Genomic DNA, 16808 nt, shown 5'->3' on the forward strand with positions numbered 1-16808 from the left:
GTAAACGGCCGCGGAGAGCCGCCCGGCCCCCGAGTGCTTCCAGCTCCTAATGGGAGCCCAGGCCGCGCGCTCGGGAGCAGCGCTGGCCGTACGCACAATGGCCAATCAATTTGCGATTCTTTAATCATTCAGGCGACCCGCGGGCCAGCAGCGCTCGCCTGTGTGTCGAGAGCAAACGATTACACGCGTGCGCTCGAGCCTTCGACAAAGCCATTAGCTTCTGCTCGGCAATTCGGCAAATTGTTCGCCGCCACTCCTGCTTCTTCGCTTGTCCGCCCGCCTTCGCCGATATACCAGCCCAGACGTTGCTCTAAGTAGTTTCCGGGGGGCTGAGCGCGCGGCTTATCTACGGCGCGAGCCCGTCTATTCGTTTGTTTCTTCCGGTTGCATTCTTCCGTTGCTTTGTCGAAAGAGCGCGTTCGCCCTGCAAAAATTGCAATTGCTGCGCGAGAACGAACGTACGAGCGTTTTTCCGTCTCTGCCGTGCGTACGTTTCGAAAAGAGAAAGAAAAGCGCCCAACGACCGCCGTAAACGAATAAATAAAACGCTTGTTATGGGTGCAACACCTGCGCCCTGCAAAATATCTCTCGGGGTCTTCTTATTACTGCCCACGAAACAAACGCTACGTCACGCCCATCTATGGAAAAAGCGGCAGACCTCTAATTAATCCACATGCGGATATCCGTTAAGCGACCAAATGTCAGAATAACCCTCTGCGGAGCGATGTTTTATTGAGTCTGTCTGTGAAATAAAAAAGAAAAAAAGAAAAAAGAATCCGATGGGACGCGAAACGCGCATGCATGCAGTCGAGGATTTTTCACAGCTCACTGCGCTTGGTACTTTTGCTTCTACCGGTCGGTTCTATCGACGATGTACGACCGACGAAAAAAGAACGTTGAAATTAGACGTATCGAGGTTTGTTCGACAGCAATAATGGTAGGAAAATATGATTTACGAGGTAGGAAACACGATGAGTCAGGCGAGATAGAGAGTACAATGGCTTCTAGTTTTACGTTGTAAATCAGAGAGTGGATAAGTCTCTCGCGGATGGTTCTACGGGCGGCTTTTAATGATCGAGACACAGAAACGCGCTCCCGGCCACCACACAGCAGCAGCGGTAGCGTAGTGTATAGCGGAGCGCAGCTAGTTTCTTTTTTGGACTTGCTCCAAGTGCGGAAGTAACTGGAAAAAAATAACAGAAAGCTTGCGGCTACTTTATTGAAAATTGGATGCTATGAATTAACAAAAAGAAATCTTTTTCGGGCTGGCTGAGAGGCCAGGGGGTGGCTGGGTGCGAGCTTTTTCCCACGAAATCTCCAATTACGATAAAAGGAAAAACGGATGAGCTTTTGTCTGGAAGAAACAGAAGCCTCGTTCGCGAGGACAAATGGGAAGAAAAGCGTTGTAATCCTCGAAGCAACATTGAACTTGTCCTCATAACTCTATCGCGCTTCTGTAGCTCAGTTCGCTCTTTCTCGCTCGAATGAAGAATAACGGCCGATTACTAGAGCGCGTGCGATATGTACATATACACCATAAATCGTAATAGAACACGTGCCCGCGTGCACACACACACACACACACACACACTCGAAGAGAAGAAAAGAAATCCATGACAGAGCGAACGAAAGAAACAATGGGCGACGTAATTAAAAGTGCAGTGGCCCTCTTGAACACGTATATACGCGAGAGCGAAAAATTCATCTTGCCTGGCGCGCGCGACTGTGAATGAGCGAGCTGCAGCGCGCAGACGCTCTAATCCGCAATTCCAATCTGCCTTTCTTTTCGCGCTCTCTCTCTCTCTCTCTCTCTCTCTCTCTCTCTCTCGCGCAGCTCGCAGCTCGACCCTCCAAGAAAAAGTGCTGTGTGAAAAGAGAGAAAAGAAACAAAGGGCGTGTGCAACTCGCTCTCGCGGCACGGAAACATTGATCGTCGTCTCCGTCGCGGCAGCGCCAGTAGTGCCACTGACGATTTCTCTTTCAACACGCACATTTTTTTTTTTTTTTGATGCCTTATCACGCGCGCAATTTTTCGCGGAGACCAGGCGTCTCCTCGCCGTAGCTCGCGGCTGGTTGTGTCCGGTTCGACGGAAAGGAGCGCTCGAGGAGGATTCTTTTAACTCTCGGTGCGAGTCATTCTCCTCGTTGAAAGGATGCGTCGCTCAAATATGCAGGTATGCATGGCCAGGGATTTGACGCTGGGACGCAGCTGTCGCGTCGGCAAGGCTGCAAAGCAAACAAGGCGCATTTTTCGTCAAGAAACACCTGTTTATTTTATATCGACGACGAGAGAATGTACAAAAATGTGGACAGCTGTGTGAAACAGGTGATGGCTTGCTCTTCTTTTTCTTTTTGCGGGCACACTCTGCAAAACGAACAAAAACGAAACCGAGCTTTCGTACGCACGTGACAACAATACGAAAATGACAAACTAAACCGATAATCAGTGCGGCTGCGTCTCGTCTTAATCGGAGAACGCCACAAAATTCCACAAAGCTCGCGCGGGTGTACACGCGTATATCGCTTATAGGGCATATAGATACATCGAATCGGAATCCAGAACATGCGCCCTTCCCTATTTCACTGCTGGCTATTTAAAATTCCAGGGCGTGCGTACTCCAGCTCATCGTTTGTGTCGGCATGTATATATATATATATATATATATACACACACACACGCGCGCGCGCGCACACATACACACACATATATATATATAGCGAAATATAATCGCGATGCAAAGAGAAAGAGAGAGAGAGAGAGAGAGAGAGAGAGAGAGAGAGAGTGAGAGAGGAGCATGGGGGAAGGTTGATTTATGGAAGCGGCCGAGTGACACAAAAAGGGGTTGTGTAGGATGGGCTAGAGCACCGCGTACATATACATGCAAGAGAACGAGGGAGGGAAGAGGTCGGAAGCAATCCGCGCTAATTCGATTGCTCGCTCGTTAACGCCGGACGTATCGCCGGTCAATCTGCTCTCTTGGTAATCGGCGTCATCGTGCGCTCGCGTACTGCCGGAGCGTTCCGCATCTACGGAGGTAGAGTTCGACGGAAAAAAGGCACTCTCTTTCCCTCCGTCCTAATGAGTGCCAAGTGCGCGAATCGAAAAATTAGCCTAATTGAAAGCGGCGCTACCTGTTCTCTCCGCGGAATCAGCCGCGCGGAAAGGAAAAATTGGCAGACAATTAGAAGCGAAAAGTTTGTTTTTCAGGGCTATCCCGCGCAGGCCGAGGCGCGGTGCAAACTCGCAAGTGCAAGTTTTTTTTTCCTTTCGCGAGCGCGCACCGCGGGGACGCGCGGCAGGGAAACACGACACGACTATTGACATTCTGCCTCCATAGAAACTCCGCGCTCTCTCTCTCTCTCTCTCTATCTCTTTCTCTTTCTTTCTCCGCCTTGTTTTTCGCCCGACGACGACGACGACGACGACGACGACGACGACGACGACTGCAGCAGTGTGCTTTTCCTCTCTTTATTCAAGCAAGTGAAATTTTTATACAGAGTTTTACGGCGTGGAAACTCGCCCCGCGGCTGCACTGCTACGGCTCTCCTCTTCTTCTTCTTCTACTTACTTCCGCTTGCCTCCTTAGTCCCACCAACCTGCAATGAAAGAATAAAGAAACACACCTCGTTTAAACCTTTTTTTTTACTTTCGCTCGCGCCGAGCGCAAACCCTTGCCAACTTCTCGTGACAAATTAACTCCGTTAAGAATTTTTTTATCCGCCGCGGCCTCTTTTCCGAAACTGAAAATCAATCCCTTTCTCGAGCGAGCTTATTCCACGTGTATACCTAATTCTCACTCGACTCTGTTCGAAATTTCAAGGAAAGAAAAAAACGTTGTAGCTGCTTGTAGGCAAAGACTCGACTACGCGGGGCTTGTTTTACGAGAAAGTTTTTTCAAAGTTGCTGTCCTCGGCTGCACTGACACTAGTTGCATGGAAATTCATGCGTGTAATCTCGTTTTCGACGATCGCGAATTTATTTACGTAAAAACTTGGCCTCGTGTGTATACGTGTGTACAGTAGATTGATAAATTGAATGTCAATTATAGGAGTTTGCGTCGACGACGACGACAGGATGGGCGAGGGCAGAATTCCTCTTTATCGCGAAACTTGCACGAAATTCAATTTCCAATCTCTTCAAGCGTCCAATGGGAGCTTGAATTTCCAGCTTCGTGTTCTAATCAATTAGAATGGGAGAATGGGGAAACTCTGTTTCTAACAAAGTTCAGCGTTGTGTAAATTTCAAGTGAAAAGATTGAGAGAAAGAGAGAGAGAGAGAGAGAGAGAAAGAGAAAAAACTTGGCGCGATCTGTTACCTCGTCGTTTTCCTCTGATAACTGATTGAAACACTTAACTATGTCTCGTGTGAAAAAGTCGGATGCCGTACGCGACGTCAATGCCGATCGAATTATAGAACGAAATCCTGTCTATTGTTCTCGCCAATTTTTCTGCAATCTATCACTATAAACTACTAAACAATTATTACTTTCTCAAGAGTTGCTTGTACGAGTGCCCACCATGGCAGTGTGCTCACGAGATAATTGACTCCGCGAATGGGTTTAATTGCGCTCGTGCGCGCAAACGTTTACCGCCACATACAGCTAAATCGTGCGAGAGGATGATGGAGGCGTTGCGTAAGTTACATAGAAGATAAAAAAACTCATAGTTCGCGAAAACATATTTCATCTGAACGCAACGCTTACGATAGAGAACGATTGAAAAGGAGAGCGCGCTCGCGAGCTCAAACGGTCTTTGCTCTCGCTGATTGCATCGATTCAGCGCACCCCAACATAAATCTGATGGCGTTCGTTAGGAACTGCGAGAGGGTGAACAGAGCTCGAGCGAGAGATGGTCGATAATGCGCCAACAAAGAAACTACGCACCCGAAGATCCAGTGGACCAGCCAGCGTTGCTGCTCGGCCATCCAGACCAAGCTCCTTGCCACTTGGATCTGCCGACGCTGGGTTTCCATGCAGCAGGCGAGCTCGACGGCCAAACATTAGCACCGCCACTCGACCATCCGCCATTGCTGCTTGGCCAAACGATCGCCGACGATCCGCCACTCGACCAGCCGCCACTGCTGCTCGGCCAAGCCGACGATCCGCCCGACCATCCGACGCTGCCGCCACTCGGCCACGCACCGCCGGAGCTCCAGCCGCCTCCACCGGATTTCCAGCCACCGCCTCCGACGTTCCATCCGCCGCCCCCCGACTTCCATCCACCGCCGCCTCCGGATTTCCAGCCGCCACCGCCACCTCCGATGCTTATCACCTTGATGACTTTATGTCCTCCGCCGTATCCACCGCCATATCCACCGCCGTATCCACCAGTGCTACCCCCCGATTTCCACAAGCCGCCTGCGAAGTTAACAAGCTCGCTCACCAGTGCGTAGAGAACAAGTAAAATCTGTCGCGAAAACGGACTGGCGATTATAGCTCGCTTCGAACGACTGCTTTTTTCGACGTAGGAAAAAGAAGAGCACGTCTTTAGCCTTTGACGCGAGGCTGCTCTGGTCAGACGGACGCTCGACAGTCGTCTTGGCTTCGCGCTCCGTTATCCTATCATTCCTCCGGAGCACCAAGAGTGAAGGATGTTAATTAATTTGAAGAGCTCGCTTCTTATCTTCCTTTTTTCTTTCCCGAACGCGACGAGTTTCTAGGCTTTTCGTCGGAATTAATTTCACCCAGCTCCTGAGATTTGTGCTCCATGACAGTTCATTTTACTTTGTGTTAAATTTAATAAAGACAAAAAAAACAACAATAAAATGGTTGCATTTATCTGAAATAAAGCTTGACGCATTTTTCGTACACATCAAAGTTATTTTCGCCGGCGCGCGGAAAGAGAGAAGCTACTAATGGGCCTCGACGTTCCCGCTGAAAGCGTTTTCTTTTTCAAGAGAGGGAGAGAGAGAGAGAGAGAGATAAATACGCACCGTGAGCGCAGCCGCAGGCGAACAGCAGTAGCAACAGCAGGAGAAGCTGCAACAGAGATGGAAATAAAAAGAGAAGGAAGAAGAGCGAAGAAGAAGGGTGTAGACGCGAGGAGCGAGCGGCAGAGTACTCACCTTCATCTTTGATGCGTTTCGTGTGGCTCGTCGGCGAGTCCGAGCGCTCGCTTTTATACGCCGGCAACTAACGCAATATCTGCAGCGAGCTCGCCCCACACGCGCACACGCGCTCGCTCGCGCTTGTGACTCGAACGGGGCTCGCTCTTCGCGACGCGCCACTCGAGGGTCTGTTTTATTATGCGGCGCGTGCGGCTGCCTATTGTTCGGGCAAACAACACCGGGAAAAAGAGGACAATTAATTGATGCGACGGCTAATTGTCGAGCGCCTTCGCCTCGCGCACCCGTTTCTTATTTGCAAAAACGTGGTTGCGACGTATTGCGCAAAGAAACGATCGGCCGGACAGCCTTGCACGTATAATTTGTACGTATAATTTGTCGAAAAAGAAACGGCGCGTGCATGTACGAGAGACTCAATTAGGCGAAAGCAATCTGTCGCTCGGCGGAGCTTGGAAGAGCAGGCGAGAGCGAGGATGCTACTGTGCGAAGGTTCGCGCGTGTGTCAACACACGCGGTACTTTCACAGAAGCGACGCGCTCGAAAAATGGAGTTTGATGACGAGAACGCGAGCGCGCGGCTTGCTCCTCAAGGCGCCACGTGCATTCCCGCGAATCCCGAGCGTCTCTCGGCTGGCCCATCGGCCGCGCAGTGCCACAGCGAGCTAGTCGACGTCCGCGAGCGGCGCGATATCTTCCTTTCGCGCGACGCCCAAATGATTCACGAGCGGCGAGCTGCCGGCTGCAGTTGGCGCGCAGATGCACGCAAATTGGCCCGCTACAGGTATGCGCGCGGCAGCGGCAAACGTATCGATTCCGACAGCTGCCGCTGCGCGCACAAATCAGCGATAATCGCGAAAATCCGTGGCGCGCCTCGCGCCGGGATTGCAGCGAGTCGCGGCAGTCCATCGATGCTTGTTGATCACTTGTTGATTATACCGCGGAACACCTCCTCGTTCTTCTCGCGCGACAAACGGCCTCTCCGCCGGCGCGAAATCAGCCAACCGTCCGCCAATCGGGTCTCTCCGTTCGCAGACAGCGCGTCGTCGGCAAACGTAGCCGGCTGCTGCGCGCCCCGCGCGCCCCGCGCGCCTCGGCTGCAAGGCATTCGCTGGAATTCGCGAAAAGCGTCGCTCTCTGCCGTCGGGCTCGCCGGAATCCGCGGCGCCCTTTCGTCCGACCGCGCGCCGAAAAAAAAGGGGGAAAGGAGGCAGCGGTAATTGGGCGCGGAGCGACGAGGCCTTGGTCGGCGCTCGGTGCAGCGCGCGTCTGGCTTCCATAATCGATCCGCGAGCGCGAGAGCATCTCCGCTGCATGGAGCGCTAAGCTCTTGGGGCGCGGTCATACTTTCCGCGGCTGCACATTTTTCCGGCGTCAAATGGCAGCAGCCAGGCGAGCTAGCGCCGCCAGCCAGCAGATCGATCGCGCCCTTGCGCCTGCGCAAGCTTGTGAGCTTGCAAGCTCTCCCTGTCTCTCTCTCTCTCTCTCTCTCTCTCTCTCTCTCTCTCTTTCTATGGCCAAAACGCTACGCGCCGTCTGCCCGAGAGAAAGAGAGAGAGAGAGAGAGAGAGAGCGAGGAAGACGCCAAGGATACGGTTTTTGTGTCGTAGGCTTGATCCTATAGCCGCGTGTCGCGCGAGAGAAGCTCCGTAAAACGCCGCTCCAGCGGGGCTGTGCTGGGAAAAAAAGGAACTTTGACCTCTCGCTTTAAGAGTCTCTCACTCTCTCGCCGCCGACGCGCTGTCATTAAGAGCGCGCACGCGGATCTTTATTAATGTTGACGCAGCGGAAACTGCACACACACAGCAACGCTTAGCTCCTGCTCGCCGCTGCGCTCGCCTCGCTCGCGCTGCCTTTCTCCTCGCGCCTCGGCAATTCGATCCCGACGCTTACGGCATATTATTCCACGAGCAAGAGTCGATCTTGGGTGCCGATTTGCCAGAGAACCTTTCCTCCTTTACGCCGCTGCTTTTCTCTTTAACGAGTCAATTAATCCGCGCCTCAATGCCACGCTTGATAAAGAAGAGGCGAGAGAGCCTCGCGTAAAGTATAATATTTTTCGCAAACAACTCCGTTAATATTTATGCGTACGTATCATCGACGTCTTTTTACGGGGGCAATAATAAAAATGGCTTTGAAAGGCTCTGCCGCTGGCGAGGAGAGATGCAACCACACGAAAGAACGAGCCTCGGAGAGGTATGACGCTGCAAAGTCGAAAGGTACAGAGCGATACGGATCATTGTCGAGCAACAATCGAAACTGGTGGGCTTTCGCAAGCTACGCGTCCCTGGGCTCAATAATTGGCTCTTATGTAGCTCGTCGGTGTAACGGTACATCGTGTCTGTCGAAACACGCGTGCGGGCAAGCAGAGCTTGAATGGACACTGCGTACGCGCTGCTTGTCGTTGGTTTGACGTCATGAACTGCGCTTATGCGATCGACTCGTCAGCCTCTCTCTCTCTCTCTCTCTCTCTCTCTGTCTCTCTTTCTATCTGATAGATATCTAGAACGTGCGTTCCGCCAATCTGTCGCTCGAAAAATCAAACGTGCAAGTTCGACGATCCGTGTATTTTGCTCGCTCGTCGGCGGGCGGGAACGGACTGGAGGTGGGCAGGGGAGAAAAAAGCAAAAAAGCGGGAGAAGAAGGAAGACGAAGAGATAACAGGGGTGCACTTAACGCCCCTCGCGCACGTACAAAAGTGTTTAGAGCTCGGGGGAAGGGTAGAGATCGATTGAAACATTAGCGTGTCGCTCGACACTCGTGTCCCTCGCGGAGATCACGTTCTCGGCGCTCTTCTTTTTCCATTTTTTCGTGCTCCCCCGTGCGCACACAGCACGAAGTCGCGTCGGGTCGAGCGAGCGAGCGCATCCTCGCTAATTGACTCTGGCGAGTCAGGCGAATTTATAATTAGACTGGTAGCTGAACGAACGAGCGTAGTGCAAAAATTTCTTTCCACTGCGCTCGCTCCTTTGACTCTCATCGACTAATTAGCAGCCCTGCGCCGCTGCAGCTACTGCAAGCTCGTTATCTCGCAAGTTCACGCGGTAGCGCTCGCAAGCTCGTCAATCGAGTTTACGCGAGTGAGAGCGGCGGCAGTGGCGCTGCTAGGAGGGATGCCGCTGCCGGCGAATCGATTTTTCGAGAGGACAATATCGACGTGCTCGGCGCTCAGCTCGCAGCGGGGTCATCGTCAAGTTTATAATTAGAGCTTCGGGGAAGCTTTTGGCCAGCCAGGATATTAACCTCTCTAAGCGCTTATTGCGCGTGGTCGATCCTTTTTTATTGTTTCGACGCAGGAATGGCAGTGAAGGGGGGACAGTAATTAACCCAGGGGAAGATAAGACCGCCACTTGACAAGCGGCCAATTAATGGACCGAGAGCTAGTGGAGGGGGAAGCGGACCAGTTTTCCAGTATACACTGTCGTGCGTGGTGAAAGTTGGCGTCGGCTGCGATGCATCTCTCTCCCGCGATCTCCTTCTCCGCGTGTCTTTTTTTTTTTTTGCGAAATCACATTGTCCGACTGTTGTTATATATCAAAATACAAATGCTCTTTTTATTGTCCAAAAACCACCACAACGATAATACAAGTAAAACTGATAAGCTTAGAAAGTGACAAAGAGAAGCACAATTCGGTCGCGGAATTGATAGTCTTTGCTTGTTTACAGATTGGCCGTCTTGCCTAAAGCGTTCACGTGCACTCCATTCTTGCGAAGTCCCTCGGTGAGTCTTCTGCCCAGCTCAACGTCGACATTGGAGAAGTTCCTCACGGCACGCTCGGCAATGAAGCTCGACGCGTTCTTGAGATGGCCAACGACGTTGGAGACCAATCTGTCTCTCTCGTCAGGCTTAAGCACCTTACGCCAAAGGTCGGTCGCCTGGCTGTAATCATCTTCGTTGACGGGCTCGTGACGGTCGACGTCGCCGCTCACGTGGTAGGCCGGCGAGGTGACGCCCGGGCATTCCTCCGGGCCACCGAAGCTGTTAGGGAAATAGTTGGGCGCGCCGCCTTGATTGTTCACCGCCATGAAGCCGTCGCGTTGGTAATTTATCGTCGGCATCATCTGCGAACACACACGTGCGCGCCTCAGCAAAACTGGCTTGTATTGCGAGACTCGCCAAAGGCTTCTCGGAGATTTCCCGCGGAATATTGAGCGCGCGCGATCAAAGTCACGTATTAAAACTCGTTGTGCAAAAAAAAGCAATAACGGGGCTGTTGGAAACACCTCCGCGCGTGAGCAGCCGTTCGATTCAGCTCGAGGCGGATTGTAGCGCTCGTCTACAGTGAAAATATATATCTTCTTTTTTTTTTTTATTTTCACGCGCGCGGCAATGTGGCTCGCGGCTCCAACGCAATTTCCAAATACGTCGGCGCGAACTATTAAATTTTTTTCCTTTCGCAATGCGCCTGGCAGATTTCTCAACGACGCGATCTCGGAGAAGAAGCAAAACAACCGCGTCGAAAGACTATTGACCGAGAAAAACGTTCCGTGTTTGCTGATTGCAAAAATAAAGAAAAAAAAATTATATTGAAAACACCATAAATAAGGCTCGAGGCTCTTAAAACTTCGCCGCTCGCCGGGTCATTTTAAAAATCTCGTTTCAAAGTCATCTCACGAGCGCTCGACGAAACTTATGCAACTCCATCAAAGCACCTATATATTTGCATCGAAATAGCGCCCGCTTTCGGCAGAGCAAGCGAGCGAGCGAGAGAGAGAGAGAGAGATGGGCGCTCATTACTCGCGCATAGACGCTAACTACCTATAGAACAGGCCAAATCCGTTCGCGCGCGAGCGGATGAATAGGCGCAATGTGCACAATAGCAACGAGAGATGAGCCGCGATGTACGTATGGGTAGAGGTGTATATACCTTGTATGGGCAATTGACGGCTAGTTGCAGATGATTGGGGCCAAGTCGGTGTCGGTGGGTGTCGCCGTAAGCGAACAGCCGACCCTGAAGCATCTTGTCGGGGCTTGGCTCGATACCAGGCACCATGTGTGCTGGATCGAAGGCCGCCTGCTCCACGTCGGTAAAGTAATTCTCTGGGTTCTTGTTCAGCACTATCTTGCCGACTGGTATCAATGGGAATTCCGCGTGCGGCCAGACCTTACAGCCAAAAAGTCAGCCCTTATCAGCCGCCGTTCACAAGACGCTCGGCGATTCCAGTGATCACGTACCTTAGTGAGGTCGAACGGATTCCACCTAAAGCTTTCAGCTTGGCTGGCAGTCATCACTTGAATGTAAAACGTCCAGGATGGGTAATTGTCGCTCGCGATCGCGTTATACAAGTCGCGAATGCTGTAGTCCGGGTCGGATGACGCCAACTGGTCGGCCTTGTCCTGGAAGAGATTCTGGATCTTCTGATCGGTCTGTGAACACGAATCGAATCATTTCGTCGGGCTCTCTTTTCTCGCTCATTCGTTTGTGTCGATTGCGTGCTGCAATTGATTATCAATAAGGAAAGCCATCAAGAGATCCGAGGAAAATCAAATTAGCGATACGCAACTTGGCGCAACTCGGCGCAGCGTTGGTTGGCAAACTAAATGAAAAAATGCAGTAGCGTTGCGGTATAATAGTCGTCGGTCTCATGATTCACATAACGAGGAAAACAGACGCACAGAGCAATTAGTTTGCAGTCAATGACGAAACGTCAACAAAACGAGGAGAAGCGTTCCGTCTTTTCACACGCGCATCTAAAGCTGACGATAGCATCGGACGAAGCTGCTAGAGATACCTTGTAATGGAATTTGCAGTAAACCATCTCGTTTTTATCGTTGATGAGCTTAAACGTGTGCGAACCATAGCCATTCATATGACGATGACCGTCGGGAATACCTCGGTCGCTGAACAGTATCATCACTTGGTGGGTAGTCTCTGGTCGCAAGGTGATGAAATCCCAGAACATGTCGGCGTCCTGCGTGTATATGCAAACGATCGTCATGTGCGCGATGCGAGCACGCAGAGAAAAGACGCAGCTTTTATTACGTTACCTTCAGATGTGTAACCGGGTTCCTCTTTTGCGTGTGAATGAAGCTCGGGAAGAACAGTGGGTCTTTGATGAAGAAGATGGGAGTGTTGTTCCCAACCAGATCCCAAATTCCTTCCTCGGTGTAGAACTTCACGGCGAATCCTCGTGGATCTCTGTACGAAAAGACACGTTAATTATCGAGTTTTTCTTTTTCTCAAATCATTCTACGTGTACCTGACGGTGTCGGCGGATCCGCTTTCGCCACCAACGGTCGAAAAGCGCACCGCTAACGGGGTCTTCTTACCAATATTCGAGAATATTTTAGCCTTGCAATACTTGGTGATGTCGTGAGTCACCTCGAAGTAACCGAAAGCACCTGTCAGAACAATTCAATTGGTTTTCTAAGCATCGACCTTTTATTTAAATTGCGGTGAAGTATTGCCTTGGAGGAAATCATTGCTTGTGGGAAAAACCACTATTCTTTTGTTGTCAATTACAGGCTTTTGTAATTAGAGCACTGCCCGCGTCAAATCAGTTTTTGCTCCATTGGCTCTATTTTTAAAAGCCTTGGTCAATCCTTGGTTCACATATTAATTAAAAAATTGCAGCTTTTCGGAACATAATTTTATTTTTTATACAATCTCTGAGCGAATTTATTAATAAATTTATTAATTAATTAATTTATTAATTAATTTTATTAATTAATTTTAGTTATTAAAGGTATGAAATCGCTTTTTTCAATTTTTTAATGAAATAAACCGGTTGATAAATTTTTACAATTTTCTATTGGGTATTGAGAAAATAACCAGGTTTTCCAAAAATGTTATCACCTTCAAAAACTCATTAATAAGAAACGCATACATTTAATACATTCAGCTATTCAAAAGAATATGTTATCAATAATAATAAGTAATCTTAAAGTTGCTGGAGGTATCTGTTAATAATTACAGCGGTATGAAAAACCATAAAAAAATGTTCCCATTAAATATTTATTACTTTTATACTACTACTTATCCATGCCAAAGGTAAGTACCGCTTAATTTTCATACATCTATTATTTTTATTTTTATTTCATTCTACAATATTCTGATGATTAAATGGTATTAACCACCAGTTTGCAGAAAAGGATTTTCCTGTTGTTTATAAATACTGTAAACTTAATTTAAGAAAAAGAGAAAAGTAAAACAAGTTTAATGCTATTAAAATAAATTCACTATTAAAAAGAACATTCAAATCTATCTAGATGTTGTTCTACATTTTATACTATTTGTTTTTTTAGTTTTTTGATAATTTTTATATTGCCACATAAAACTTAGCTCTTTCGGTAATCTATTAAATATTTTAATAACAATAACATGCCTACTGCATTTATACATCGCTTTGTTTATTTTACGAATCTAAATATTTTTAATTCTTGTTCTTTGAGTTGCTAATTTTATACTTCGTTCATCATAATAATAACATGAGTATTCCAGTAATTTTGAGTCAGTCGTAGTGTATAATTTTTCTTTATAAATTTTTTGTTACTAATTATTTTCAAAAATTTGTTTTGTAAATTTTGAAGTGGATATAAAATACTTATTCCATCACCTCCTCATATATATCTGAAATCTGAATTTCATAATTACACAGAAATATACCTTAATGTCACAAAATTAACTGAAATAAAGACGCACAGCCATACCTACATTTATTTGACGAAAGATTTCAACAAATAAAATCAAGTAAGTCGCACCTAACAACTCGACACACTCTATTTACACGAATTATCGTATAAAAGTTAACGCGTACAAATTTAAAGAAACCTTGTTTGCAAGATAAAACGAAGTATACGTTCGTTCGTCATTGGCTTAACATGCGTATTTCAAACAGACATTCGAATGAATATGTGCATAACCGCGTACAATCAGTTATTTTCAGCGTAGTAGGCCCAAACTAAAGAACAAGTATAGAGCAAAACCGATTGCACAGAAGATGATTTGAAAAAAAAAGATGTATTTATCATTTCCGCGTAGCTCGTGAAAAACTTTAGCAAGAACTCGGAATTGATCGATGCAATACTAAAATAATCATTGTTTAGTTTGAAAACAGCCAGTGCCTTATCTGTTGTACAGGTAAAAAAAATAACGCGCGATATCCATTTGATTGTTGTTATCGTTGAGAGCATACAAAATTGAAAATACACTTCCGCGCAACTTACCAGCTCCTTTGGCGTGCACAACTCGCTCGGGAATTCTTTCCCTGTCAAAATGCGACATCTCATCGAGATAGACAAAGTCCTGGAGAAGAAGCGGTCCTCGCGGACCAACAGTTTGAGAGGCCTTTTTGTTGGCGATCGGCGCTCCATTTGCGGTGAGAAGTGTTGGCGGGTCCTACGAGACGATTGTTCGTCAATTAACTCGCCTGTGTTGCTTTCGTGAGTTTTTTCAGGTTCAGCGCGAGCAAATCCGGATCGCATTTATTGCGTGCAGGTGAAAAATATTCAGTCACGTGCTCGACGCGATATATTGTAGATGCAACGTGTAACTACGGCTGAATAGTGAATTTCGCTGATTTGTTAAGCTGAGACGGGAGAAAACACCGCAAATTGTCTTGCTTGAACAGTTTGAAATCGTCTTGATGCTTCAAAGGCGTTTGTTCTAAATGACCAATTATTGGTATCAGTTGAAAATCAGCCGGAAAGTTGAGCTGCGCGGGCGTTACAACTGGACGGTAAGAATAGATTGATCGAAAGTGCGTAATAATCATAGAGTCGATAAATCGAATGGCACGACTTTATTGCGCGCGAATTCTCTTGCGGTTACCTTCATGGGAAGCCCGCATAATTGATGTAGGCTACCGTGTCGCTTGCGGACGATTACGCGAAAAAAAATAACGTTGCAATTGGCCGCGCACCGTTCGGAGCTGATGGTACGTTGCGACACTCGCGAAAAACAGCATGAGAATAGCAACAATTTAATTGCCACGGATATCGTCTTGACACAAACAATAGAGCGGCATTTCGATTTAGCTTTTGTTCTTCGTCAACTTATAAATTAAACACTGAATTTACGAAATGCGTCGATAAATTGGGAAACGATCCTCTTTCTTTTCAATTCGCATCAGCAATGCAAACAACAACGACAACCTGTCCTGTTTGAAAATCTTACATTTGCAAAAAGTGCATTTTGTACTTTGAAACACGTGTTGTTATGCAACTAAAGATACAGCACGTGGAGGAGTTATTAAGCGAGCTGTATGTGACCACCAATAAGCCGTTTGAAGCCCGTCCACCGCCGCTCTGTTTCCTCAAATTGAAAGTTTATCTTGAAAAACAATGACGCTGCTGTATTTGAGAGATCAATCCTGGCGTTCATGTGCGCACGTACCAAAATATTACATGACGGACGAGATAAGCCGTTTATTTGTATCGACATCAAATTCGTTCCAGTGAGATTATCTTAATTTGTTTCGGTGGAGTAAAGGACAAGAGAAATTCGGAAAACTGTGTTTTACTTTGATCTGCGCTCGATAAAAAACGACTTTCACTCGGTCAAGATAAGACTCCAGTTTTCTGCGTGAACAGCCGTTTGTAAAAGGAACGGCGAGGCTGCGTCCGCATTGGCAATACAGATGTATGCGAAGTAGATAAGCCGCGAATCGACAAATAAATCATTATCGTAGCGTTGAAGTACTAGGATAATGAAAAAAAAATAGACATCCCACCTGACAGCTCGCTCATCGTTATATTAATGACTTCTCTTTTTCAAATGAAAATCCTCTGCGTAAACCATCATCGTTTTAATAAACGGAGTGTCCTGCAAGCGCTTGGCATATACAGAAATTAAACTGTCTTACTTAGCGTTTCCCAAGAGAGTTATTAACGACCGGCACGAGAAAGAGGAGAGACAAGACAGAGAAAGAGAGATGGTATCTCCCCGTGAAAAAATCAAAGCAAGAGCACTTTGTAACTTTGCGTAGCCTTGAGAGCTTGCATATATCTTAGGAAAATGAGTATATAAGTGAATGTGATTTTTATTAGCAAAGTACTCGTGTCGAGTGAGTGCGCGCATCAATCATACACACATAGAATGGGTTGCGTTAGAGCAAACAGGTTGCATAGGTCAGTTTCACAAAGAGAAAACACGGCCAGTATTCAGATGACGACGTGTGTCATTACAGATTTACTCGCACGATGCGCGTCTGGGAAAAAGAGGAGGAAAAATGTAAATGACCGCAACTAACCTTCACGGACTTCTTGTAGTTGTTTAGTTGATCGGAGGCAGGATCTCTCGACATTTTCTCGGCTAGGTTGTTGAAAAATCGCTGGAGCAAGGTAGTTCTATTGCGAGTTGCGTTGTTTGCGGCGTTAACCGGCTGATTGAGGCTACACTGATAGCACGACCTTTTATTCACTCGCAATTGTTGCCACGAGTAGAGGGGGAATAAGTCTCGACGCTGCTGCTGCTGTTTTGCTGGTACATTGCCGCACGACACGCCCAGCAGTGCTCGTTTTAACATCGGGAAGATCTAATCCGTCGTTATTCTATCTTAACTTTTTAGTTGCAACTTTATTTGAACATTTTTTTTTGTCGTTCAATGGTAAACTTGTTATCAATCGGGATTATTTGATTTCGAGATATTTTATAAATATCAATATCAATCACCGCTGGATTTACTTTTACTTATCGTACACGTTCGTCTTCATTTAATCGGTCGCAATTTACATTGAATTAGTATTGCTTAATTGAGATCAAGATATAGTGTTTATCCAACACACGGGACTAATAAGTTTACGTAAC

The 16808-nt window shown here is 47.5% G+C and overlaps 2 protein-coding genes across 3 annotated transcripts; both read right to left on the reverse strand.

Moving 5' to 3' along the window:
- Positions 1–2262: 2262 nt before the first annotated feature.
- LOC131667384 (uncharacterized) lies at positions 2263–6071 on the reverse strand. 2 transcript variants are annotated; one of them, XM_058940765.1, is made up of 5 exons: positions 6065–6071; positions 5933–5978; positions 4884–5357; positions 3570–3597; positions 2291–2365 (listed from the first exon to the last, which is right to left on the reverse strand). In XM_058940765.1, exons 1-4 carry the CDS (start codon positions 6068–6070, stop codon positions 3584–3586), a joined length of 540 nt encoding a protein of 179 aa, XP_058796748.1. In that variant the 5' UTR covers position 6071; the 3' UTR covers positions 2291–2365; positions 3570–3583. The 2 variants fall into 2 exon arrangements, with proteins under 2 accessions (XP_058796747.1, XP_058796748.1); XM_058940764.1 differs by having other exon boundaries at positions 2263–3597.
- Positions 6072–9588: 3517 nt separating this feature from the next.
- On the reverse strand, positions 9589–16409 carry LOC131667421 (catalase). The gene is made up of 8 exons (XM_058940817.1): positions 16252–16409; positions 14228–14399; positions 12262–12403; positions 12050–12200; positions 11794–11973; positions 11237–11428; positions 10929–11165; positions 9589–10122 (listed from the first exon to the last, which is right to left on the reverse strand). Exons 1-8 carry the CDS (start codon positions 16303–16305, stop codon positions 9721–9723), a joined length of 1530 nt encoding a protein of 509 aa, XP_058796800.1. The 5' UTR covers positions 16306–16409; the 3' UTR covers positions 9589–9720.
- Between the last annotated feature and the right edge of the window lie 399 nt (positions 16410–16808).

Source organism: Phymastichus coffea, unplaced genomic scaffold (assembly GCF_024137745.1).
Source record: "Phymastichus coffea isolate CEN01 unplaced genomic scaffold, Cenicafe_Pcof_1.1 PCOF00065, whole genome shotgun sequence".
Lineage (NCBI taxonomy): Eukaryota > Metazoa > Arthropoda > Insecta > Hymenoptera > Eulophidae > Phymastichus > Phymastichus coffea.